We start from the raw sequence: 24195 nt of genomic DNA, 5'->3' as shown, positions 1-24195 counted from the left end.
CGTATGACATGCCCTACATACTGAAAGTTGTAAGGTCAAAAAATTTATAATCTCATGAGCTCAAAGTCCTTCCTATATATCTCTAATTCTAGATGGCCTCAAGGGCGGCTTACTCTCAACTAAAAAAAAATGAGGAAAAGTTTCAGATGAAATTTTAATTTCATAATTAGCCACGCTTGGGGTTAGGGCTGGAGTTCAGTTACAGTAGCCTCGGCGTACCCCGGAGCTGTAGGGGAAAATTTCATAGAGAAAAAAGGAACATGGCCCTTTAATTTCACTTCTTTTCCCCTCCTCCCCTGGATTCTCTTTTGCTCCCAGGCTCATCTCCGGGAGGGGAGAGGGAAGAGGGCACCTCTAAACTTAGACTAGACTTTGACCCAGTCAGGCTTGGCACGCCCAGGTAGAGCGCAGCTGCGGGCTTCCAATCTAGCCAGGGAATCCCCAAGAGGCGGAGCCCGTCCGGGAAGCGTCAGATCAGGAGGGACGCGGAGAAGGCGGTGACTGAAGCACTGACTTCTCCATTCCCCCGCTCCGGTGGCTTCGCCCCTTTTTCTAGGTAGAGTTTGGGGGCCTGGGTATCTGGCACCTTGCAGAGAGACAATGGCCAAGTACGCAGCGGCGAGAGCAGCTCTCGGAAGAGAGCTCGGGAAGCCCGAGGTACTCTGAGCTAGAGGCCAGGCCCCCGCCGAGCCGAGCCATCTTCGGGGGCCATGCAGCCTCGGGCCTGCTGGGCAGGCCTGACAGACGGCCTCCGGCTGGTCCTCATCCTCTGCTGCTGGGGCTGCCTGAGTTTGTCACTTTCCCCTACAGGTAAGGAAGCGCAAGCTAGTCTTCCACCGGAAGAAGGCTGGCTTGGAGAGGAGATGGGCAAGGAAAGGAAAGGAATGGGGGAAGGGGGAAAGAGAAAGAGGAGCCACTGTCACTAAATAGAAGTTTATTGGTTGATGTTCGGCTTGGTCACTAAGCTTTGACAGCTTTAGCTCCTGAAAATCACCTCCCTTTCCCCATCGCCTTTTTTCTTCTGGTTTAGATGTTGGAAGGTCTAGGGAATTACTTGAGGTAGCTTTAATGGGACGGTTCCTCATTGGCCAAAGGAAGAAAGGAAGCAGAGTCTGACACTTTTTTTTTTAATCCAATATCTATTTCCAGATCTTTTGCTGAAGAGGTGCATTTCAAAAGTTCAATTCTCCCCACCCCCTGGGTTATATTCTTTTATGAGTGGAAAGAACCCTACTGTGATAGGAGGAAGATCTGATTTTGTAATCCCAGTTTTGCTGTGGGATTTAGAATCACAGAGACATAGAAGATTATAATTTTAGAGCAGAAAGAACCTTAAAAGTCTTCTAGTCCAAGACCTTCATATTACAGTTGAGGAAAATGAGATTCAAAAAAATTAAATGATTTGACTAGGATCATACAGCTAGAATGTATATGAGGCAAGATTTAAACCTGCATCTTAACTTCAAGTCCTGCTTTTTATCAACTACTTTGTGCCAGCTGTCAAAAGGTAAATGTTAGGAAAAACAAAACAAAATTTCATGTAAAAAAATTAACTGGGGCAGCCAGGTGGGGAAGTGAATAGAGCCCCAGCCCTGAAGTAAGGAGAATCTGAGTTCAAATTTGACCTCAAACACTTGATACTTCCTAGCTGTGTGACTGGGGCAAGTCACTTAACCCCAATTGCTTCAGCCAAAAAATAAAAATAAAAATAAATAAACCTCTGGCTTTTCCAGTGTGTGTTTGTTTTTTGTAAAATAGAAATTAATGTAACATTTAAACAACTACTGGTTCTGCTAGAAATTAATTGTGTGTGTAATGCCCCCTTTAATATCACATTACATCAGAAAATGCTAATTTTTCTCAATTATACTCTCCACCAATATATATCGGTTCCAATATTAATGAACATTAACTTCTGAACTCTTTTTTTTAAAAATTAGCTTTTTATTTTCAAAATATATGCAAAGAGGGGCAGCTAGTTGGTGTAGTGGATAGAGTACCAGCTCTGAAGTCAGGAGGACCTAAGTTCAAATCTTACCTCAGACACTTAACACTTCCTAGCTGTGTGACCTTGGGCAAGTTACTTAACCCCAAATGCCTCAGCAAAAAAGGAGAAAAAGCTCAAAAATGGGGGCTTTCAGTGCTCCCCAAAAATGTCTGAGCAAGAGTAAACTGCTGCTGGACTCTGCCCCTCTCAACTGGTTAGAAAGCTGTTTATTTTAGTCATTGTCAGCTGGAATATATATATATATATATATATGCTAGAAATGAGACCCTCCCCTTTGCAGGGCTTCTGTACCACACAATTGCTGTTTTGGACAGCTTTGAAACTTATGCTTTTCTAAGTACACTGCCCAGGGCTTCCTACCTAGGAATACTATCCCTGCATACTCAGTTTGCTCTCTATCCAATCATCAGAAGTGAATACTAGGTGACCCTCCATTTCTTGGTTCTGGGCATTTTCTCTGGCTTTCCTCCAGTCCTGGAATGCTCTCCCTCCTCATTTCTACCTCCTGGCTTCCTTTCAGATGTAACTGAAATCCTGCCTTCTACAGGAAGCCTTCCCTAACCCCTGTTAATTCTAGTGCTTTCTTTCTTTTAATTATTTCCTATTTATCCTGTAATATATTTATTTCCATATTGTCTCTCCCACTAGCTTGTAAGTTCCTTGAGAGAGCAGAGGCAGTCAGTCTTTTTCTTCTTTTTGTATTCTCCTATGCTTATTTAGAACAGTCTCACCCTGATCATTATATAGCTCAACAACTATACTGTTTAAGGATGTATTCTGATGGAAGTGGATCTCTTCGATAAAGAGAGCTAATTCAGTTTCAATAGATCAATTGATCAAGAAGCAGCTACACCCAAAGAAAGAACACTGGGAAATGAATATAAACTGCTTGCATTTTTGTTTTTCTTTCTGGGTTATTTATACCTTCTGAATCCAATTCTCCCTGTGCAACAAGAGAACTGTTCGGCTCTGCACACATATATTGTATCTAGGATATACTGTAATCTATTCAACATGTAAAGGACTGCTTGGTTGGAGGGGGTGGAGGGAGAGAAGGGAAAAATCGGAACAGAAGTGAGTGCAAGGGATAATGCTGTAAAAAATTACCCTGGCATGGGTTCTGTCAATAAAAAGTTATTAAAAAATATATATGTATATTATATATATACTTAGTGTACATAATAGATGCTTAATAAATGCTTGTTTAATATACTTTAACATATTTAACATCTATGGGACTACCTGCCATCTAGGCAAGGGGGTGGGGAGGAAGGAGGGGAAAAGTTGAAACAGATAGAAGTTTTTGCAAGAGTCATTGTTGAAAAATTACCCATGCATATGTTTTGTATAGAAAAAAGCTTTAATTTAAAAAAATGTAAATAAATAAATACTTTAAAAAAAAAAAAAAAAGAACAGTCTCACCTTTTAGTTGGTGCTTAACAAATGTTTATAGATTGTCTGATTGAATTGGAAGGGCTATTTGATGCCAGAGGAAAACAAAGGCAAAGAAAGGGAAACTGTTCCAAACCTATTATACTAAGAAATTCTACTTACATGACATATCACCTTATTTAGGCCAGCATGTTAACATATACAGGATATCCCAACACAGCATGAATACCTTCTTCATCATGAAATCTTTTTATTTCCCAGACTGCTCATCTAGGCTCTTCTTAGATACCCTTAGTGAATGGGAACTAACTAGGTATCTTCAAGGCCTGTTTCACTTTTGAACAATTCTTACTCCCCACCTTAGAATGGAAGTTCCTTGAGGTCAGGGACTAAGGACTTTTGTTTTTGCCTTTATCTGTAAATGAATTTTATATCTTAGTGTTTGGCATGTAGTGAACAATAACTTCTTGCTTACTTGATTTATTTATAGGAAAATTTTCTTTATATAGAATGTAAATCTGTCAGTTGGTTGGACATTTAGCTTTTTGTAGGAAAAATCTGCTTTCAAAGTTGTACCCCTCACATGACCATATCTCATATGGAATTTCAAGTAGGAGAACCTATATATCATTTCAACTTGAACATCTTCTCAAAACATACATTGTCTTTTGGATTATATCTTAGAAACTTTGTTTTGATTTTCTAGTCTCACATTTCAGTAGTGTTTGTTAATCATTTGATTGATTGCCAAAGACTGCTCATTAAAAAGAGATATAAAACAGATCATGATGTTTGTTGCTGTGTATGAAGTACAAAAATTTTAATAACCTGATAATCTTCTTTTCTTTTAAAGAACCACTTGCCAGGCTACCAGCTCCACAAAACTTGAGAATTCACCTTTATAATTTAGAGCAAGTTCTGAGATGGGATCCTGTCCCCATAAGCAATTTAACAGGCCCAGTCCTATACAGCGTGGAGTATAAATTGTAAGTACATTATCTAACATCTGTGGTACAACTAGGTGGCACAGTGAATAGAGCAGTGAGTTTGGAATCAGGACTATTCTTTTTCCTGAGTTCAAATTTTTTCTCAGACACTATTTTTAAGTGTACAAGGATACAGGGCCAAGTAATTTGACCCTTGGATACTTACTGTTTCTAAATACACAAATAATGTAAGTATGCAAGTGTATGGGGTCAAATTTATGATCCTGGGGAAGTAATTTAATCCTGTTTAGTTTCCTTTTTGTAAAATGAGCTGGAAAAAGAAGATTTTCCATTGCAAGCCACTCTAATATCTTTGCTAAGAAAAACCCCAAATGGTGTCGCAAAAAGACAAACATGAAATTGAAAAATGACTGAACAAAAATACTATCTATATAAATGTAGAAATATGTATAGAAGAATTGCAGAAGTTTAACATATATTGGATTGCTTGCTGTCTAGGGGAGGGAGTGGAGGAAAGGAAGCAGAAAAAAAAACTTGAAACACAGGGTTTTGCAAACGTGAATGTTGAAAACTAACTTTGTATGTAGTTTAAAAATTAAAAGCCATTATTAAAATTTTTTTAAAAGAAAAATTACAAATTACAAAATTACAAAATTTTCTGAAAGTACTTTTTATTGGTTTCAATAGTATGTTGGAGGACAGTTCTAAAACTTAACACTATTAATATGAGATCATGCTGCCTCTACTAAGAAAGATCCATACTGGGCAGATTATTTATCTTACTTAGTGATTGGAACTTTTCCCTTGTTCATCTTCACCTCTTGGCTTCCCTGATTTCAAAACTTCAAGTCTCAGCTAAAGCTCCACTTTTGTTCCCAATTCCTCTTAATGCTGGTTCATTCCCTCTGAGATTATATCCAATTTGTCCTATATGTACATATCTGTTTATAAGTTGTTATTTCCCATTGGATTATGAGTCCTTTGTGAGCAGAAACAATCTTCTGTGTTTCTTTGTATCCATATCACTTAGTACTATGCCTGGAACAGTGTAGGTATATAATAAATGTTAGTTGACTGACTGACATATGAATATCTATTAGTTATATGGGTGTATGTATATGTGTGTATGTTTATATACATTATGTTTTATCTATATTTATGCACATATACAGATAGATATTTTAATTCTCTAAAGAATGAAATTTCAAACTTTTCCTCCAACAGCTCCATGTTTAAGAGAGTTTAAATAACTCCCAAATTTTTTTTACCAAAAGCTTACTTTCCTCTTTTATTACTGTATAAGTATTTTTTTTATTTGCTCTTCAATGAACAGATACAGACTTGAGAAAAAATTCAATATTCAGTTCATTTCATCAGCAGATCAATAGTAAGAAAAAGATTACAAATTTCAATGCATTGTCAGAGAGGAAAGAGAAAGGAAAGGGAAAAGCATTTCTTCAAAGCCTACCATGTGCCAGGCCCCATGCTAATTGCTTTACAAATATTATTCTGTTTGCTCCTCACAACAATTCTGGGAGGTTGATGCTATTATTATCCCCATTTTACAGATGAGGAAACTGAGCACACTGCTAGTAAATGTTTGCGGCCAGATTTGAACTTGTATGGAGTGAACTTATATGGAGCTTAGGAAAGAGAAACTCAAAACTTCTTTACCCCAGCTAGCCATCATTCTCCATCTATAATAGTTCTTGTAAAAATATTTTAGTGATATATAATGTTAATAATAACATTATATATATATATATATATATATATATATATATCATTTTTAAGGTTTATAAAGCTCTTCACTTATGTAATCCTAACCAGTGTATCACTAGAGTCTGATAGCATAAGCAAGATTCTGTTCCTATAACTTTCTATTTCAACAAAGAAAAGGAAGTCCACTTTCTTTTTTTTTCTTTTCTGAAAACTTTATTTTTACATTAATGGCATAGTCTGAACAACTCCCAATAATGTTTGAGTGTTAAATCAAGGTTGTTTTTTTTTTAATTAAAGCTTTTTATTTTCAAAAGTATATACATAAATAATTTTCAACATTCATCCTTAAAAAATATTGTGCTCTAAAATTTTTCCCTCCCTTACCCTCTCCTCTAGATGGCAAGTAACTTAATATAGGTTAAACATATACATATTTCCACAAATATCATGCTGCACAAGAAAAATCAGATCAAAAAGAAAAAATGAAAAAACAAACTGCAAGTAAACAACAACAAAAAGAGTGAAAATGCTATGTTGTGACCTCAGTCCCCACAGTCCTCTCTCTGGGTGCAGATGGCTCTCTTCTTCACAATACTATTGGAACTGGCCTGAATCATTTCATTTTAGGAAAGAGCCATTTCCATCAGAATTGATCATCATATAATCTTGTTGCTGTGTACAATGTTCTCTTGGTTCTACTGACTTCACTCAGCATCAGTTCATGTAGGTCTCTTTAAGCCTCTCTGAAATCATCCTGCTAGTCATTTCTTACCGAACAATAATATTCCATAACATTCATATATCATAACTTATTCAGTCATTCTCCAACTGATGGGTATTCACTCAGTTTCTAGTTTTTAGCTACTACAAAGAGAGCCACCACAAACATTTTTGACATGTGGGTCCCTTTCATTTTTTTATGATCTCTTTAGGATACAAGCCCAGTAAAAACACCACTGGATCAAAGGGTTTGCACAGTTTGATAGCCCTTTGGGCATAATTCCAAATTGCTCTCCAGAATGGTTGGATCAGTTTACAACTCTACCAAAAATGTATTAGTGTCCCAGTTTTCCCACATCCCCTCTAACATTCGTCATTGTCTTTTCCTATCATCTTAACCAATTTGAGAGATGTGTAATGGTACCTCAGAGTTGTCTTAATTTGCATTTCTCTGATCAATAGTAATTTGGGGCATCTTTGCATATGACTAGAAATGGTTTTAATTTCTTCATTTGAAAAGTGTCTGTTCATACCTTTTGGAGGTCCATTTTCTTGTAAGATATTTTCTTAAATGTTAAAAAAAAAAAAGTTGCATTACCACCCAGGAATTAGATGGCACAATAGTTAGGGCACTGAGCCTGGAGCCAGAATATCCAAGTTCAAATGTATCTTTGGGTAAATCACTTAATTGTTCTCAGCCTCAATTTCCTTATCTTTAAGATGGGGATAATAATAACATCCATTTCCCATGGTTGTTGTAAAGCTCAAATGAGATAATATTTGTAAGTCCTTTCAAGTGTTGAAATGCTGTATAAATGTTTGGTATTGATAATAAAAGCTTTTGTTACTAATTATTATGTTTATAATTTTAAAAAGAAAATTCTTTTAAAACAGCTTTTTATATCAAGAAGTAACTAAAAACAGTTGAATTTCTGTGAAATTAATGGAGGAAAAAAAAGGGGTGGGGGATATACGAATAATTCCATGGAAAAATCAATTGCCCAACAACAAGGTACCAGTGATTTTTATAATATTTTCATAGATGTTAAACATTAAAAAGCTACATAGTAGAGAGAGTGATAGACTTGGAGTTAAGAAAACCTGAATTTAAATGTTAGCAGCAATATGTGTCAGATCAAAAGGGAAAAACACAGAAAAAAGAAGTGAACATGGCATTTTAAAAAAAATCTCTAATTTCATTTCTTCTAGCTATTCTTGAATCCCTTATGATGGTGATTTTTTTTTTCTTCCAAGGTTCAATTTATAACTATTGTGGAGTTACTGGTTTTTATTAGGGTTTATCCATTGGCTTTTTTTTTTTTAACCCATATTACTTTTTCAGTATATTTGATATTTTCTTTCATTTATTCATATTTCTAGACTTGATTCCTAAATTGGAATTTTGAGATAGTCAAATTTTTAAACATCATTTTTCAGCATTCTTACTTAAAACTCTTTTTTCTAAGCAAGCAGAGATGATTTGTTTTGAACTCCCTACAATGTAGTAGTGTTTGAGGCAGACATCTTTTCTCATGTGTTCAGTCACAGGTCTGAGGTTGTCAGTTCTTGTGTTGGAGGCTTTCTGATTACGAAGCACTCATTGTTTTTCTCTGTGGTTTGAGAGCCCTCTAACCTACTGTCAGAAAGTTACTGTCAGTGACCACAGTTCCCAGTTCTTTTATTCTTGTTGTGTAGGTTAGGAGTGAGAGTGTTTTATTGTTACTTTCCCTGAAGTGCGAGGTGTATACATTTTTGTCAGTGTATCTGACTATCAGTTTTGATGTGATTGCATTTAGTCTGAATTGAGTATCAGGAACTTTAATTATTTAAGAAACATGACTTGTGGCCAATTCAGAAATGTGCTCTTTGGTGAAGTACTTGCCTAAAGTGCCAGTTTTATTATTACCCTTTTATTCCCCCTGACATTCTCTTCCCTCCAAATATCACAAAGTTCTCTGGCTTTACTTTTTCTACTAGAAGTAATAATACATGACCAAAATTACCTACCTTTGACACCATAATCAAAGACTCTTCTTCTCTTGATTTCATTGAGGCTAACTTATTACCAGGTATTTCTAGATATAAATTTACTTGTCTTTGCTGTGAATGTATGCTATACACTTAACTGTGATAGACAGTGAAAGGGAGGAAAGCTAGCAGCCCAAAGGTTTCACCTTTGAGAAGTTATTTTGTGTTTGGTATGATCTATGTTTGCATTCAATTGTGTTCACTGTGCATAAGGTAGATGGAAAGACAAGGGAATAAAATAAGCATTATTATTTCAGGCAGCATACTAAGTGTTTCTTACAAATATCATCACATTTGATCCTCACAACCACCTAGGGAGAGTAGTGTTTTTATTATCCCCATTTTATAATTGAAGAAACTAAAGTAGACAATGGTTAATTAAATCTCCAAGGCAGAATTTAAACTCAGATCTTCCTGATTCCAGGCCCAGTATGTTATACACCGTGCTCCTAAGAAGATTATAGAATGTGCTATTAAATATAAGTGTAAATACACATATATACATATGCATATATATTTACATATACACATATACAAGCTACATAAACATACTTTTCCCTAGTATTGGAGCTTGAACACTTTACATATTTTCCCCAATAAAGTACTAATTCTTTAGATAATATATGAAACATGGAATTAAAGGATTTGAAACATGGGGAGACATGAATTGATTCAGAGTGAAGTAAGCAAATTGGAAAAACAATAAACATGGCTATGACAATGTCCAGTATAGGACATGTGAGTACATAATGTTGCATATGCTTGTGTTGGCTCATTTTGCTAAACATTTTTTCTCCTCGTTAGAAGAGATAACTCACTAGACAGGGAAGTGAGAAAAGAAAGAGGAAGTAGAATAAAATAAAAGATACAAATAAAAAAAGATTTTAAAAAGAAGAAAGCATTTTATTTATATAGTAATATAGGAAGAAAGCACTGATTTGAAAATGCTTTTTTCCCCATAGCCTCAAGAACAGTTGGAGCAGTATGACATGTGTTAATTGTACCAGAATTGCAGAATCAATATGTAACTTCACAGCATATGATTCTTCATGTTTTCCACATTATTTCAATATTTCTTTACGTGTTAAAGCTCAACTAGGAGAGTTAGTTTCTGATTGGGCATTGGCTCCTTGGTTTCAGCATTTCCGAAATGGTAAGAACTTTTTATCTTTTTTCCTCTTTATTTTAACTATTAGAAGTGAAAAATTATTTCTCCAGCTTCCATGTTTTCTTTCTGTTTTTCTGCTTTTATATTCTATTTTCTATTTCTACTTTTGTGAGAGAGTAAATATCCAACTCAAAACCTATGCCAATTAAAAATACTATTACCTGTTCACAGTCATTTTCGAATTTTAGACCACTGAGAATAAACCTGACAGTTTCAGTACTCTATTGGAAAAACAGTAGACAGTTGTTTGAGCTGCAAACTAAGTCTGGTATATAAGGACCAACTCATCTAGGAATATAGAGGTTTATCAATCAGATGGAACTGATGTTAATCCCAGTGGATTTAACAACTAATTAGAACTGTTTAGTATCTAACAGGAGAGATTAGTAGTCTCAAAACCACTCTGCCTCTACCTAAACCTTTCTAATCCATTTATACTACTAAATTTTATTCACCTAAGCCTTTATTTTGACTATAATCCATGTTCACAATCCATCTCCAATGCAAGAAGCTGGAATGTGTCAGTTTACTTTATGACCACTCTGTACATTGGCAATCAATCTGCTAATACCCAGGTGTCTATGTGAAAGTATATTAAAGTATTTTTCTTTTTCGGTGACAGCAATAAACTAAACTAATGGGAATTTGGCCAGTGAGGGCAGATTCTGATTTTGAAAAGACTTTATATTCATAGAGGTATTTCTTGTCAGTTCAGTTAGGTTTGGAGGCAAATGATGTCACAGTTAAAGTTACAGGTTCAAACTCTGAATAATAATAGCTGTGTACAAAACCCATTATTTTTTTGGCAAGGCTCCTCAGCCTTGGCCAGCCTTTAACTCACATTTCTGTAGTCTTTTGTAGTTTACAATGGACTTTCTCCACAATCTTTCTCTGAGATAAGCAAATAGATGCCAGTTCATAGTACTTGACACATAGTAAGTTCTTAATATCTGCTTCTTCATTCAATTTGTCATGAATTACAAAATACATTTTAAAATGAGGAAACTGAGGTCTACAGATGTTAAGTAATGGCCAGGCAGCTATGATGTAGCAGAAAGAAAGTTAGATTTCCAGTTAAAGTACTGGATTTGAATCCTGTTTTTGTCATTGTGATAGTTCAGAAAGATAGGTTTCGCTGAGGACCTGTAAAAAGCTGACTAATCCTACTCTGGATAGGGGACATGTTTCCTGTTCCTACTCTTTTTTGGAAGTTTCAGGCTTCTTGATTGTATTGAGGAAACCTCTCTTTGATCCTTTCCTTATATTTTGTCTACCTGATTCACTCAACTCTCACCTATGGCTCCAGGAAGCTGTAGCATGCACATTGGCTATACCTGGGCAGTGTCTTGGCTGACAGGTTGAATCAGGCCTCAAACCTGTCAGTGAATTGGAGGGGTTATCTGTCCCAAGCATGTAAAGACTTTCCCTTGTAGAATGGGTGGATAAAAACAATTTGTTCCAACAGCCATGGAGGTGGCTAAAACAAGTGGTACACAGCACTTAGAGCATTAAAAACACCAAGGTCATCCACTGCATTCCAGGCCATTGCCAGTCACCTTGGCTTTTGCCCTGCCACTGGACATTGATGAGTCTTGAAGAAAAAGTGAGACAGACAACTTTGTGCAACTCTGTCTTACTTAAATCCAATTCACGTGCAAGTCAAGACATCATCTATGATGTTCTTGGTCTTTTTTGAAAACAAAGGACAAAGGGGAGCTAGGTAGTGCAGTGATTAGAGCACCAACCCAAAAGTCAGGAGGACCTGAGTCCAGTCTGGCCTCAGACATTTAATACTTCCTAACTGTGTGACTCTAGGCAATTCACTTAATCTCTGTTGCCTCACCAAAAAAAAAAAAAAAAAAAAAAAAATTAAGTAAAGGCAAGATATGAATGGTTGCTATGAAGTTAAAATAATATTTTTTTAAAAGTCATTGTAACTATTATGTGATACACAAATGCTAACCATTATTATATTCTCTAGCATTTAAATTTGAATTTTTCCTTGTTACATTATACCAAATGTAGAAACAGATATGTTTAAAGGCTTAAAAATCATATTTTCTTTTGTTAATTTTAAAATTTGATTTATTCTTTCACTTTCAGCAACAATAGGACCTCCATTAGATGTGGTTGTGACCTCACATGATGGCTCTCTTATCATCAACTTTAAGCCTCCTTTCAAAGTAGAACCTGACAAATTTGATTATATTGTCCATTATTGGGAGAAAGAAGGAGAAAAAAAGGCAAGAGCATTTTTTCTTATTTGCTTGGTTTTTTTTTTTCTTTTTCATTTCATATTTTACGAAGAAGCAAAATAAAACATGTTCTTATTCTTATTTTCAACAGGTAACATTTTGTTGTCATCAGTCTTGTAGTTCATGATGAATAAGGCAAAATGATTTTTACTTCATTATCAATATCAGTTAAAGTTGCCCTCTTACTATTTTGCTTTTTGAGATTAGAGATAGTCTTAATGGCTGTTATATTCTAACATTAAAAAAAAAATCCTTATAGTTTAAGCATCAAGGGATACTTCTGTCAGAATTAGTGGGAAGTCTAGTAGAAACTTTTTTAAGGAATACACAGCTCTTTGATTTTTCTAGCCCATATAATGAGATCCACTTGAATAACTGATATTAGCAAATCAAATCTTCACAACTGTGTATTGGCATGGAAATTACATTGCTTATCAACTTTTAGTTATGACTATATGAAAGATTGCAAAGAAGCCTGATTCTCTCACATATACTCCTGTGAATATATAATAAAAAGCATTAAATCAAGTTACTATCAAAAAATCCAAAGGGAAACAATGGGGGCTAAGTGATGACAGAATGCGTACATTGAAAGGAAAGAAGAGATGTATCCCGTCATTTTTATTCACCTTCAAAATCATTATTTTCAATGATATTTTAGTTTTTAGTTAACAAAAATCTGCCTCTCTCCTTCTCCACTTCCTTTCTACCTTTCCACCCCTCAAACCTTGAAAATGAGAGAAAAAACAAAATCTCTCTTAAAAATACCTCTGGGAAAGGAGGAAATTTAGGTGATGTAAAAACAAAAGATATCCATAAAAATGTATCCTAAAATCATGACTATCTCTTGATTTTAGATATATTTGTGTTCAGATTTGCCAGTTTTCAGAGAAGTGTGAAAATACTTCTATATTAATTCATAACACTTTATCAATTGGAACATCCAAATTTTGATTAATACATTGAAGTAATTTCCCCAAAAAAATTATAGTGCTTTTTATTCTGAACTTAAGACATCAACAAAAATAAACAATTTACTATTACAAAACAGAGTATTATTTTTTTTTAATTTTATTTTATTTAATAATAACTTTGTATTGACAGAATCCATGCCAGGATAATTTTTATACAACATTATCCCTTGCAATCGCTTATGTTTCATTTTTTCCCCTCCCTCCCTCCACCCCCCCCCCCCGCCAGATGGCAAGCAGTCCTATATATGTTAAATATGTTGCAGTATATCCTAGATACAATACATATTTTCAGAACAGAGTATTATGAAAATAAACTTGTTACTTTGTTTTTAACATGATAATAAAACTTTTCTGCTTATCTGTGACTGCATCTACACTTCCTTTTCCTTTCTTCTGTATTTTTTTAAACAAAAACTACCATTTTTTCTCTTTCTTTGGTACATGAATTTTGAAGTTGAGAAAATATTCCAAAGAATGAAAAATAATATAGATCTTCCCTCTAATATGAGCAAAAGCATGAGAAATCCTAATAATTTGTTTGTGATGTTTTTCTGATAGATCAAGGGTCCTTTCCCAAGCCAGTCCATTGAGCTGAATAACTTAAAAGTCCCAAATGAATATTGTTTACAAGTACAAGCAAAACTGAATCCCTCCCATCTGAATGACCCTCTCTTTGGGCAATTAAGTAACACATCTTGCTTCGAAATCTCATCTCAGGGTATGTACAATTTATGAATGCATATGTGTTCTTTGTATTCTTTCAGCGCCTCATAAAACTTAAAAGACTAGAAAAATTTTTAAGCATGAATTCCAAGTGTTGAGAATGATGAAGATAAGAGATATTTCTTTTCATTTTGAGGGAAGCAAAACAGTAAGAGCAGAACATTATACTGAAGAAATGAAAAATGTGCTAGGATTTGAATTGTAGCTACACACTACAAATTCACAAATTATAGAAACAGGTTATTACTTTTTGATAAGTGTTAGAAGATTATGTCTATTTGTTTTATTTGAAAGTGAATATTGGGGGTAGCTAGATGGCATGGTAGATAGAGCACCAGCCTTGGAGTTTTTAGGATCTGAGTTCAAATCTGCCTTCAGGTATTTAACATTTACTAGCTGTGTGATCCTGGGCAAGTCATCTAACCCCAATTGCCTACCAAAAAACAAACAAACAAAATGAATTCTAGATAGGTTTTAAGCTAATGTTTGAATACAAAGCTTCACAGATATTTAGCTCATGCTCTCAGTGACATATTTTTTTAAATTCTCTTTGATTTTTACAGCTTCAGCTAAGTTTCAACAAGTCATGGTAACAATTTTGGGAATATCTGTATTGATTTTCCTGGTCCTGGGTTGTTATGTTCTGGCACAGAAATCCCAAAGCCTGATAAAATCGTACTTTCATTCTCCTCCAGGAATCCCACCCCAAATAAAAGAGGTATGTACATAAATTCAAAACAGTGACAGAAAGAGAAGCTATTTAACTGTCTACAGCTTTTCTATCCACAGGATCAATCTGAAATGATGACATAAGCCAGAAAAGGAAAAAAATTAGATCAGAGGTTTGAGGAAGAGAAGATGGAAGATAGAAAGAGAAAATTAGATAGTGATTTTTAATGTAATGCCATTCCATTTTAAACCTGAAATGACCTAGAGCTAGGTAATTTTATTTTTATTTTTATTATTAATTTATTTTATTTTTATGATTAATTGTATTATTAATGCCTAAATTAGTAAATGCCTAATTATATTATAAAGATTAGTAGTGAATATGGAGAAATGGCTCATAAGACAAGCCCTGGAGGAGGGGGAGGGGGGTACATGGAATGAAAAGGCCTTTGATATTTGTAAAAATTTTAATATTGCTATTCTGCATTAAACAAAACTACAGAAGACTAAAACAGAATATAAAAAACCCGAAAGAATCTAAAACCTCAATCAGTAAATTTATCAGACAGACATCCCATGGAATACTCAGGAAAAGTATTTTCCTTTGAAAGATATAGATTACTTAGAAGACATCCTAACCATAATAATCCTTTCTCTATCTTCCTTACCCTCTTTCTTCGGACCTAAATTCTTTCCATTTCTGTCTTACACTATTTCAGATTAGGGAAAAAATACTTGTAGGCAGAAAAGCAGGCAGATAACTTCCTCCTACAAGATTTAAGGTCAGTGGGCTTTATTATTTTGCATCTGAAAGGAATATAAACATCACTTGTATATATGAAATCCACTCATAAAAAAGTTAGATTTTTCCCCAGTTATGGACCCTATCTTATTCCTTTATAGGCATAGTTAGTATGGCTATATCAAATTAAATTATTCTATCAAGTTTTGTTAAGGATCTTCAAGAAATGTTACTAAATTATTCATGTATTTATACTTAATTATGATGATAATGATGATGATGATAACTAGCATTTACGTAGAGCTTGCTATTAATAATATCTCAAGGGAGATGCTGTTATCCCACTTTTACAGTTGAAGATAATGGGGCAAAGATGGGTTAAATGACAGTGCCCAGAATCTCACAATTACTAAGTACATGAAACTAGTCTTCCTGAGTACAAACTTAATGCTGTATCCACTGAGCCACATAGTCACTTTTATTGTTGAATGTAATTATATAACTTGAGATTTCTTTAGCATGTTTAAATTTCATAATTGCTTAAATGGTATGTTTCCCATGAGATTCATCCTCAGTTGCTCTTTTTCTCAGAGTAACAATAAGGCTCAAAGTCTTACTTTAAGTTTATTATTATTATTATTATTATTAAGTTATTACTTAACTTTTAAGCTCTTAGATGGTAGGGAATATGTTTTGTCCTTTTTTGTGTCTTCCACATTACCTTAGAACAATTAGCCAGTTAGTAAGCTAGCAATTAATAAGTGCCTACTAAGAGCCAGGTACCATGCTAACTGCTGGGGATCCAAAGAAAGACAAAAATAATCCCTGCTTTAGGAAGCCTACAATCTTTTCTTTATTGTATTAATTTTATTTACTTTTAATATACATTGTTTTATGAATCATGTGGGGAGAGAAAAATCAGAGCAAAAAGGAAGAAACCATGGAAAAGATTAAAAACAAACAAACAAACAGAGAAAACAAAGTGAACATAGCATGTGTTGATTTCCATTCAGTCTCCTTAGTTCTTTCTCTGGATGCTGATGGCAATATCTGTCCAAAATCTATTGGGATTTCTTTGGATCACCAAACCACTGAGAAGAACCAAGTCTTTCATAGTTGATCATCACACATGTTCTTGCTATTGTTGTGTACCATGTATTCTTGATTCTGCTTGTTTCTCTCAGGATGGAAAAATCTTTTCCATGTAAATCATATTGTTCATAAATGTTTTATAGAATAATAATATATTACATTCATATACCACAACTTGTTCAGCCATTCCCCAATTGATGGGTATCTTCTCATTTGCCAATTCTTTGCTACCCCAAAAAGAACTACTACAAACATTTTTGCACATGTGGGTCCTTTTCTGTGATGGCCACATTAGCACTCTGGATACCTTAGAATCAGCCAGAGTCAGGATAAGCAAAAGTCCTCGATCTTTATTCTTGGTCTTTAGAGGTAGGATTGAATTGGATGAAAAGAGAATCTCCGTGACCTTCCTTCTTCATCGTCTACTGCCAAAGCAACCCTGGCTAGTCTTACTTTACCCCCTAGTCCCTCTTACAATTCTCTGTATGTAATTATTGAGCCAGCACAGGATAGTGGGAAGGACCATTTTCCAAGCATATGCTTATAGAGTATTGTCCAATTAGTAGTTAGCCTTAAGTGCTCGGTTGTCCGTCCTCAGTGCATCAATTCAGAGTTTCAGCCCTCTACACTTTTCCCTTTTTTATGGTTTCCTTTGGATACAGACCCAACAATGACATTGCTGGATCAAAGGATATACAGTTTTATAGCCCTTTGGGCATAGTTCCAGATTGCACTCCAGAGTGTTTGATCATTTCACAACTCCCTCAACAGTGCATCAGTGTCCCCGTTTTCCCACATCCTCAAGGAGCCCATAATCTAATGCAAATAACTATGTACAAACAAGATATATACCATTAGCAGTTCTGTGATCCAGTAATATGAAGCACTCAAGTAGAAGCGTCAAAGATGAACAGTGGAGATGATTTAGAATTGGGTTTTGACAAGGCACAAATGGTGAATAGGACAAGGTGGGCCAAGACTTCAGTAGTAGAAGACCACAAGTAGTTGAACTGGATAACTGCAGAATGAAGACCAGGAGAATAAGAAACTGTAGTAAGAGCAAGGCCTGGTTAATGGAGGGGTGGTACGATTTGAAATCATATTGAATATGAGTAAGTTTAAAAGTGAAGAAGAAGATGAGTTGAAGGGAAGTTTGTAGTCCTAAAGAAATTTCAGAGTTTTGGCTCATAGAAGTGGAAGTTGATCAGGATCAAGGGTATGACAGTTACTGAGTGTGACTGAAGTAAATGAAGGAGCAGGTCATGGCAGTTGAGGAGGTGGTGAAGGTAATGTTTGAAAGGACACCAGCAGTTTATTGAAGGCAAGGGCTGGGATAGAGAAAGACTGTAAAACCAGATGCTGAATTACTGGAGAAAGAAAGACTGACCCAGGGACTTGTAGATAATTGTGACAAACATCTGGGGAAGGTGATCCAGCAGAGATAACCTCAAAAGTAGAAATTGTTGGCAACAGAGGATTAGGAAATGGTGACAAAGAGCAAATAAGTAAATGGGCAAGCAGCTTTCTCCTCTTTGTGACCCATTATATCAGGGCATGAGTGTATATATATAAGCTTCAACTCTATAGATTATTAATAGTCTTAGGTGATTATCTTTTTGTTCTTAAAAGATTACATATTTAGAGCTGAGAGGGATCTTATTATCGAATCTGATCCTTATATTTTATAGAAAACTGAGACTCAGTGAGACTAAATGAAATACCTAAGATTACTCAGCTATCTGAGCTAGCAGACATATCCAAGTATACTACACTCTCTATTGTACCATCTAACTGCTTTTGAGTTGTAGATTTAAAAATTGTTGGGAGGGAACAGCTAAGTGATGCAGTGGATAGAGCACCGGCCCTGAGTTCAAATCTGATCTCAGACACTTAACACTTCCTAGCTGTGTGACCCTGGACAAGTCACTTAATCCCAGTTGCCTCAGGGGAAAAAAAAAAAAAAAAAGAAAGAAAAACTGATGTGAAAGCTAGTTACTACTATCAAACTACTATCAAAGCTGTGAGAGGTTTAAGAATCAGTTAAATTCTTGTTATACTTCAAATATAGCAACACAGAAAGTTGTAATCACCAATTAATTATTTACTAAAATCTTTTCAGTGAAAGATAATATATATCACTGAAGGAAATGCCATCTAACAGAAATTATATTGATTTGACATAAAATGAGCAGTGGAGTAGAAATGTACATATGAGTTCAATGATATAATTAGATAGGCATCTCTCCCAATTTATATCATTTCTTGCTATCTAGTTTTCATCCAGTAAACTGTTTGGCAAGATGATACAATTTAAATAACACCTTTTACCAAATGACTCAGGGTTGCTTCAGGAGATTCCAGGAAATAACTCAACATTGAAATTATTCAGATTCTCATTTTCATATTAATCCATTAATCTAAATGAGTAACTTTGCAGCTAAGCTCTTGGAAAGAAAAAAAAAAAACAAAAAACCAGACCATATACATATAACTTAGATACATATATAACTTTCATATGAGTTTTATTATAATATATCCTTTGAGGCTAGAAAGGGTCTCAAGAGGACAGATGAGATGGGATGCCCCCAAGGATATGCTGGAGCCATCTTGGCCTACAGCATGAAAACCAATTGTTAAATTTTTAGTGCAAGCATTTATACTTGAGAAATTGGAAAATGCTACAAATCTGGACTTGTTTTTTTGTGGGGGTTTTTGTGTGTGTTTTTGTTGATTATCTAAACTTAAGAAATGATGGGGGAAATGTTGACAATGCAGGATAAATTTTAAAGTGTATCGTGCATTTTCTGTTTCAGTGTCTGTCTCAAGTTAGGTTTCTGCCAGCTATCAGAGGCTTCTGCTCTCAAGCCAGCTAGTGAGAAAGAGGATATCTCAGCAGACTAGTGAGGAGCTGCAGGATCACAGATTGGGTGTCAGAATGCTTACTGGTATCTTATCTGGGCAGTACAGATAAATTCAGTTTCAGATCACCTAGTCAAGGGTTGAAAGACAGAATCAGATATTAGTGCCTCCAATAATGGCTCATAGATTTTTTTCTTTTATACAATAAATGTCCTTATCTCTAATGCATAGATACTTCAGTTTTCTAGTTCTCAAGAATTCTAAGACAGTGATTGGAAAATTCATCTTACATTTGCTTAAAATGAAGAAATTTGTTATCTGTAAGAACTAAGAGTACTATAAAAAAAGTACTTCTGAGTTGACGAACATAATCACAACTTTGAAAAAAAGGAAGAAATCTTCTCACCATTGTGGTTTAAGGCAAAAAGGCATAAATTATATCTTTAAATGAAGATATATTTAATTATTTAAATAAATTAAATCTTTAAATTTAAATAAATAAATACACCTAAAAGGTGTATCCATAATCTTCTAAATACATTTTTTCCATCACCAAGAGAAATGGTCTTAAAGTATGCTCTTTGGGTATTTATACTCAACAGTTTACAGCTATTGTTGATAGTCTGTGTATGAATACTCATCTGTTATAGCCAGGACTGTGAGGCTCAGAGAAAAGACTTCACTAGGATTCTAATATTAGAGAAAAAAGGCCTTAATTTATCAGCAGAGCTATGTATAGCTGTGTATTTATGTACAAATTCTCTAAAAAGTAATATCAGGGAATAGCTAGATGGAGCAGTAGGTAAAGCAATGGCCCTGAAGTCATTACTTATTAGTTGTGTGATTCTGGCCAAATCACTTTACCTTGCCCCCCAAAATAAATAAATAATATTGGCTTGTTTACATTCACAGAGGAGAGCTGGTGTAAATAACAAACAAATAATAAACAAAACAAACAAAAGTGTAAATAACAAACAGTTCCAGATATATATTTTGAACAGGGTTATAGAATTACAGAATCCAGGCATTATAGGATGCATTGTGTAGTCAAGTTTTGTTTGCTCCAGTACACCAGTTGACTAAGAGATCTTAAGAGCAGCCCATAGAGAGAGAGAGTGGCTTATAGTAAAAAGCCAAAGTATTCTGATTATAATTTTATTTAATTACTTATCAATTTGGGATAGGTGTTTTGTAAATATGTGTGAATGAAATAAATCACTTGGTAAGTTAATACTTAAAAGAATTCTAAGTGGAAAAAACCCTTTCAAATAGTATTCATTTGTTGATTTTTCATAGATAGGTTGGAAAATGGAAGTTAGTCATTTCCCTTTTTATACATTACCTGTTTAGATATATGTTTCCCACTGAATCAGTAGACTCTATGATGTAGCACGATGCTAAACTCTGGATTTGGAATCAGCTAACTTGGAATTAAATTCTAGCTCTGAAATTTACTGTCTGTAAAATAGATTGGACTAAAAGATTTTCTTTAGGTGCTTTCTATGATGCTTTGGGCTTAGTAATATAGTCATAGAATACATTTTATAACTTTCACTGATCGATCTTGTTTAAAATACAGAATCTGGGCATAGTGCATAGCCAAATTCTTTGGATCTCATGTATTAACTTGATCCTGTTTCTATTCCTTTTTAGTTTTTAATGGAGCCCAATGAGCCTATTTTAGAGGCTCTGGACAATAACAGCTCAGTGGCAGAGGATTGCTGTGCTTCCTTATCTATTGTTTCCTGCCAAGAAGACAATCAAGATGATTTGAGCAATAACTTAAGCGATAACACTTGAACCAGCCAAGTGCAAAAATGACCTAGAGTCAATAAATTGTCTAAAGTTTACAGGAGATCAGTTTCTTATATTTCTATCACAGATGCCATATTTAAATACTTGGGAAAAGTTTTATTTTTCTTGTTAACTGAGGACACCATTAAATATGCATTACTGGCATTTCAGTGAACACTCAGGTAGAAAATATCTTCCTGGCCTACAAAAACAAGATGGATACTTCACAAACATTCCCCAGAAAACACACTAACAGGATCTCTTAAAGCATATTCTACATGCTTGATTGAGAGGCAGCATAATAATGGAAAGAAGTACAGACAGGAGAAGGATTTCAGTTTCCATTTATACCATTATTTCATTATGACCACATGTCTCTTCACCTCTCTCTGCTTCAGTTTCTTCATCCTTAAAATGGAATTGAACTACAGGAGTTTTCAGGCATTTCCTACCACTAAAACTTCTTTGATTGGTGCCTCTATGAAACTGTGTATTTGATAATTTGTCTTGTAAATAAATATTTATTATTAGATACAAATTTTCTAAACTAGAATATAGACCTTTTATTTAAAAATCCTGTGAAGTGTTTTTCTTTATACTTTAAGTAATTTTATATTTCTTGAAGTTTCAACTTTTTCTTGCTATATTCCTCAGTTTATCTACACATGATGCAATTTCTGTATGGTATCCATCCACTATTAAGTCTGTGAGTTGATTCTTTGAAATTGGGATTTTTAGGTGACAATTTTACATTTTCTATGAGTTCCACAGCATTGCCTAGGATGTGAATCTGAAATGGATGCTGTCCTTAACCTGTCATATACTCCTGAGATCGTGAGAATATTATCTTTATTTGAATTCTGTCTAAGTCAGAACTATGTTACCAGCTTTTCCTTAACTAACGCAGGTGGTATTTTCTGTTTCCAATTGTGGGCACACATGGACCCCAGATGTGACGCCTTAAACTTTATCACCAAAGACCTTGATCACAAGCATAAAACTTAAAGAAATATCATCTCCTTGTTAACTCTTGCTGCCTTTCTGGGAATGGAATTTTTAGTGTGATAAATGCTTCAGAGCATTTTTTGTGTTTTTTTCCTTTAAATATGTGAACCTGAAACTGCTCCATGCTGACTCCCCTAGTTTGGTTCTGGGGAGCTCAGTTACTGGCCAGCAATAAACGCTCTAAAATTTACTCTTTTTTGGCTATCCTGTATTTTCTCTTGAGTGGGTACTTCATTTGGAGGCTCCCCAGTGAGAACAGAGACTTTGGCTCTGTTCGACAGCCAGTCCCTTTCCCTGGAAGGAAACTGGGGATGGTAAGGGGGTTACCATCTCTAGGGGGTGGCCCCTAAGAAGATGTTCCTCAGCTTCAGCCCTCGATAACCTCCTTCTGTGGACTGGGAGAATGAGACTTAAAAATTAGCTCAATTGGCTTTGAATGTTCTGGGAACCTGTTCAATTTCCAGTGAGTATTCTGGGATAGTAGGTGGCTACATAGGATACAGCATCAGTATCCCCCACTGGCTTCCACGGGACTCTATCAGAGTGCCCTGGTTGGTTATCTGTCTTCTGTGTTCTGGAATTGTTTGTCTAATGTCTCTGTGTTTAAGTGTACTTGTGTCTATCTAGTTCTATGTGCCAGTGGCACTACTCAGATTCTGAGTGCCTTTTGGCACTATCTGGTTATATTTGGGCATTCTCTGTGAAGGCAGAGAAATGCACCAAACAGGGGTCGTTTGGATTCTGGAAGAGAAGACTCTCGAGCTGCAACAATTTCTCTGAGGACTATTTTATAGTTTCTGGATAGCTTCTAGTCTGAATATTTTAAATGTTTTGTTTAATGTTGTAATTGTGTCACCTATGTCTGTGTGATGTGTGTTCTGTGGTTTGTGACTTGTCTGTCTGTTTTGTTAATTTAAGAGCCCTGTTAAGTTTTAAAAACAATGATTAAGAAATTTGGCAATTGGTTATTTCAATGTTGCAACTGTGCTTAGTATAAAAATTTGCTTGTGATTTTAAACTTTTTAACCTGTTGTACTAATTTGTAAGTAAAAGAATAGAAAAGCTTGGCTATTTTAAACTGGCAGGGAAGTTTTTCCCTGAAAAGCAGGTTTTCAAAGCCTGATGGAGAGGAGTAACAGCAATAAAACCTTATCTGATTGAAGCCACCTGGGGAAAATTTGAAGTTTATACTAGAGATCTTGAAACACTCAGGCAAAAGAAAGAAAAACTTAAAAAAAAAAAACCTGTATTTGGTTTGATTCAGTTTGTTACCTTCTAAAACACTGGGTAATTTGTGAACATCATTAAGTTATGCTTGGCTGGACATGTGGGTTTTATGGAGTTATTTATCTATTCGCTGTACTGTGTATCTTAAAACTTCTGAAGGGAAAAGGAAAGGGGAATGAGACAATTTATGAAAGATTGATTTGTAGGAGCAGTTGTAGGTTTGAAAGGTTTTAGGAGTAAGAAAGAGAAGAGGTGGGGGTAAGAGAAACGGGAGAGGATCTTTTGTTTTCAAAGATAAAGATTCAACTCACACCCCCCTCCACTGCTTCTGCTACTTTAGCAATGGAGCATCTAGTTAGAAGGGTTGTTAGAATTTGTTTAATGTAGCTGAGGGAAAGAGAAGAGTTAAGTAGGAAGAGAAAAAGGATCGTTTTTAATGGAAGGATTTCTGTGTGGGAAAACTTGAGTGGGGAACAGGAGGGAATCTTTTGTGCAGATTTAGCTTGCTTTTCCTTCTCCCTCCTCTAAGTGTTTTCCAGCTTTTTTTTTTTTTTAAATCAAATTGTGGCTGCTTGTACCTCTGCAGGAAAGAGCAAACTGCGATTTAAAGAGACAGGCTGACTTTTAAATTATTTGACTGAATATTTGTTTCTGTAGATACATAATGGTTTCCTTGTTTAGGAATATGGTCATAAATGTGATCTATAATTTGATAGGATTATTTCTAAAAGTTTAATTAATATTTTAAGAATTTCTTGGATTCTTTTATGTCGTATTAGGATATTCTGTATAAGTTTGATTGATTGTATCCTGAGGTTATGCTCATTATTTAAAGGACTTCTGAAAATAATAGTTCTTTTTTTCTTTTTC

At 35.0% G+C, this 24195-nt stretch overlaps 2 protein-coding genes across 3 annotated transcripts in view; one reads left to right on the top strand and one right to left on the bottom strand.

The window, feature by feature from the left end:
* TMEM50B (transmembrane protein 50B) overlaps positions 1-24195 on the bottom strand; it is an 89896-nt gene that overhangs the window by 24732 nt on the left and 40969 nt on the right. The gene's annotated exons all lie outside the window — the stretch shown is intronic.
* On the top strand, positions 483-22288 carry IFNGR2 (interferon gamma receptor 2). 2 transcript variants are annotated; one of them, XM_051984945.1, is made up of 7 exons: positions 483-810; positions 4254-4386; positions 9780-9970; positions 12089-12228; positions 13773-13932; positions 14501-14655; positions 15326-18057. In XM_051984945.1, exons 1-7 carry the CDS (start codon positions 711-713, stop codon positions 15365-15367), a joined length of 921 nt encoding a protein of 306 aa, XP_051840905.1. In that variant the 5' UTR covers positions 483-710; the 3' UTR covers positions 15368-18057. The 2 variants fall into 2 exon arrangements, with proteins under 2 accessions (XP_051840905.1, XP_051840904.1); XM_051984944.1 differs by lacking the exon at positions 15326-18057 and adding an exon at positions 20953-22288 and having other exon boundaries at positions 486-810.

This window comes from Antechinus flavipes, chromosome 3 (assembly GCF_016432865.1).
Source record: "Antechinus flavipes isolate AdamAnt ecotype Samford, QLD, Australia chromosome 3, AdamAnt_v2, whole genome shotgun sequence".
Taxonomy (NCBI): Eukaryota; Metazoa; Chordata; class Mammalia; order Dasyuromorphia; family Dasyuridae; genus Antechinus; species Antechinus flavipes.
Note: the sequence above shows the minus strand (reverse complement) of the source record. Positions and strands in the feature narration are given on the sequence as shown.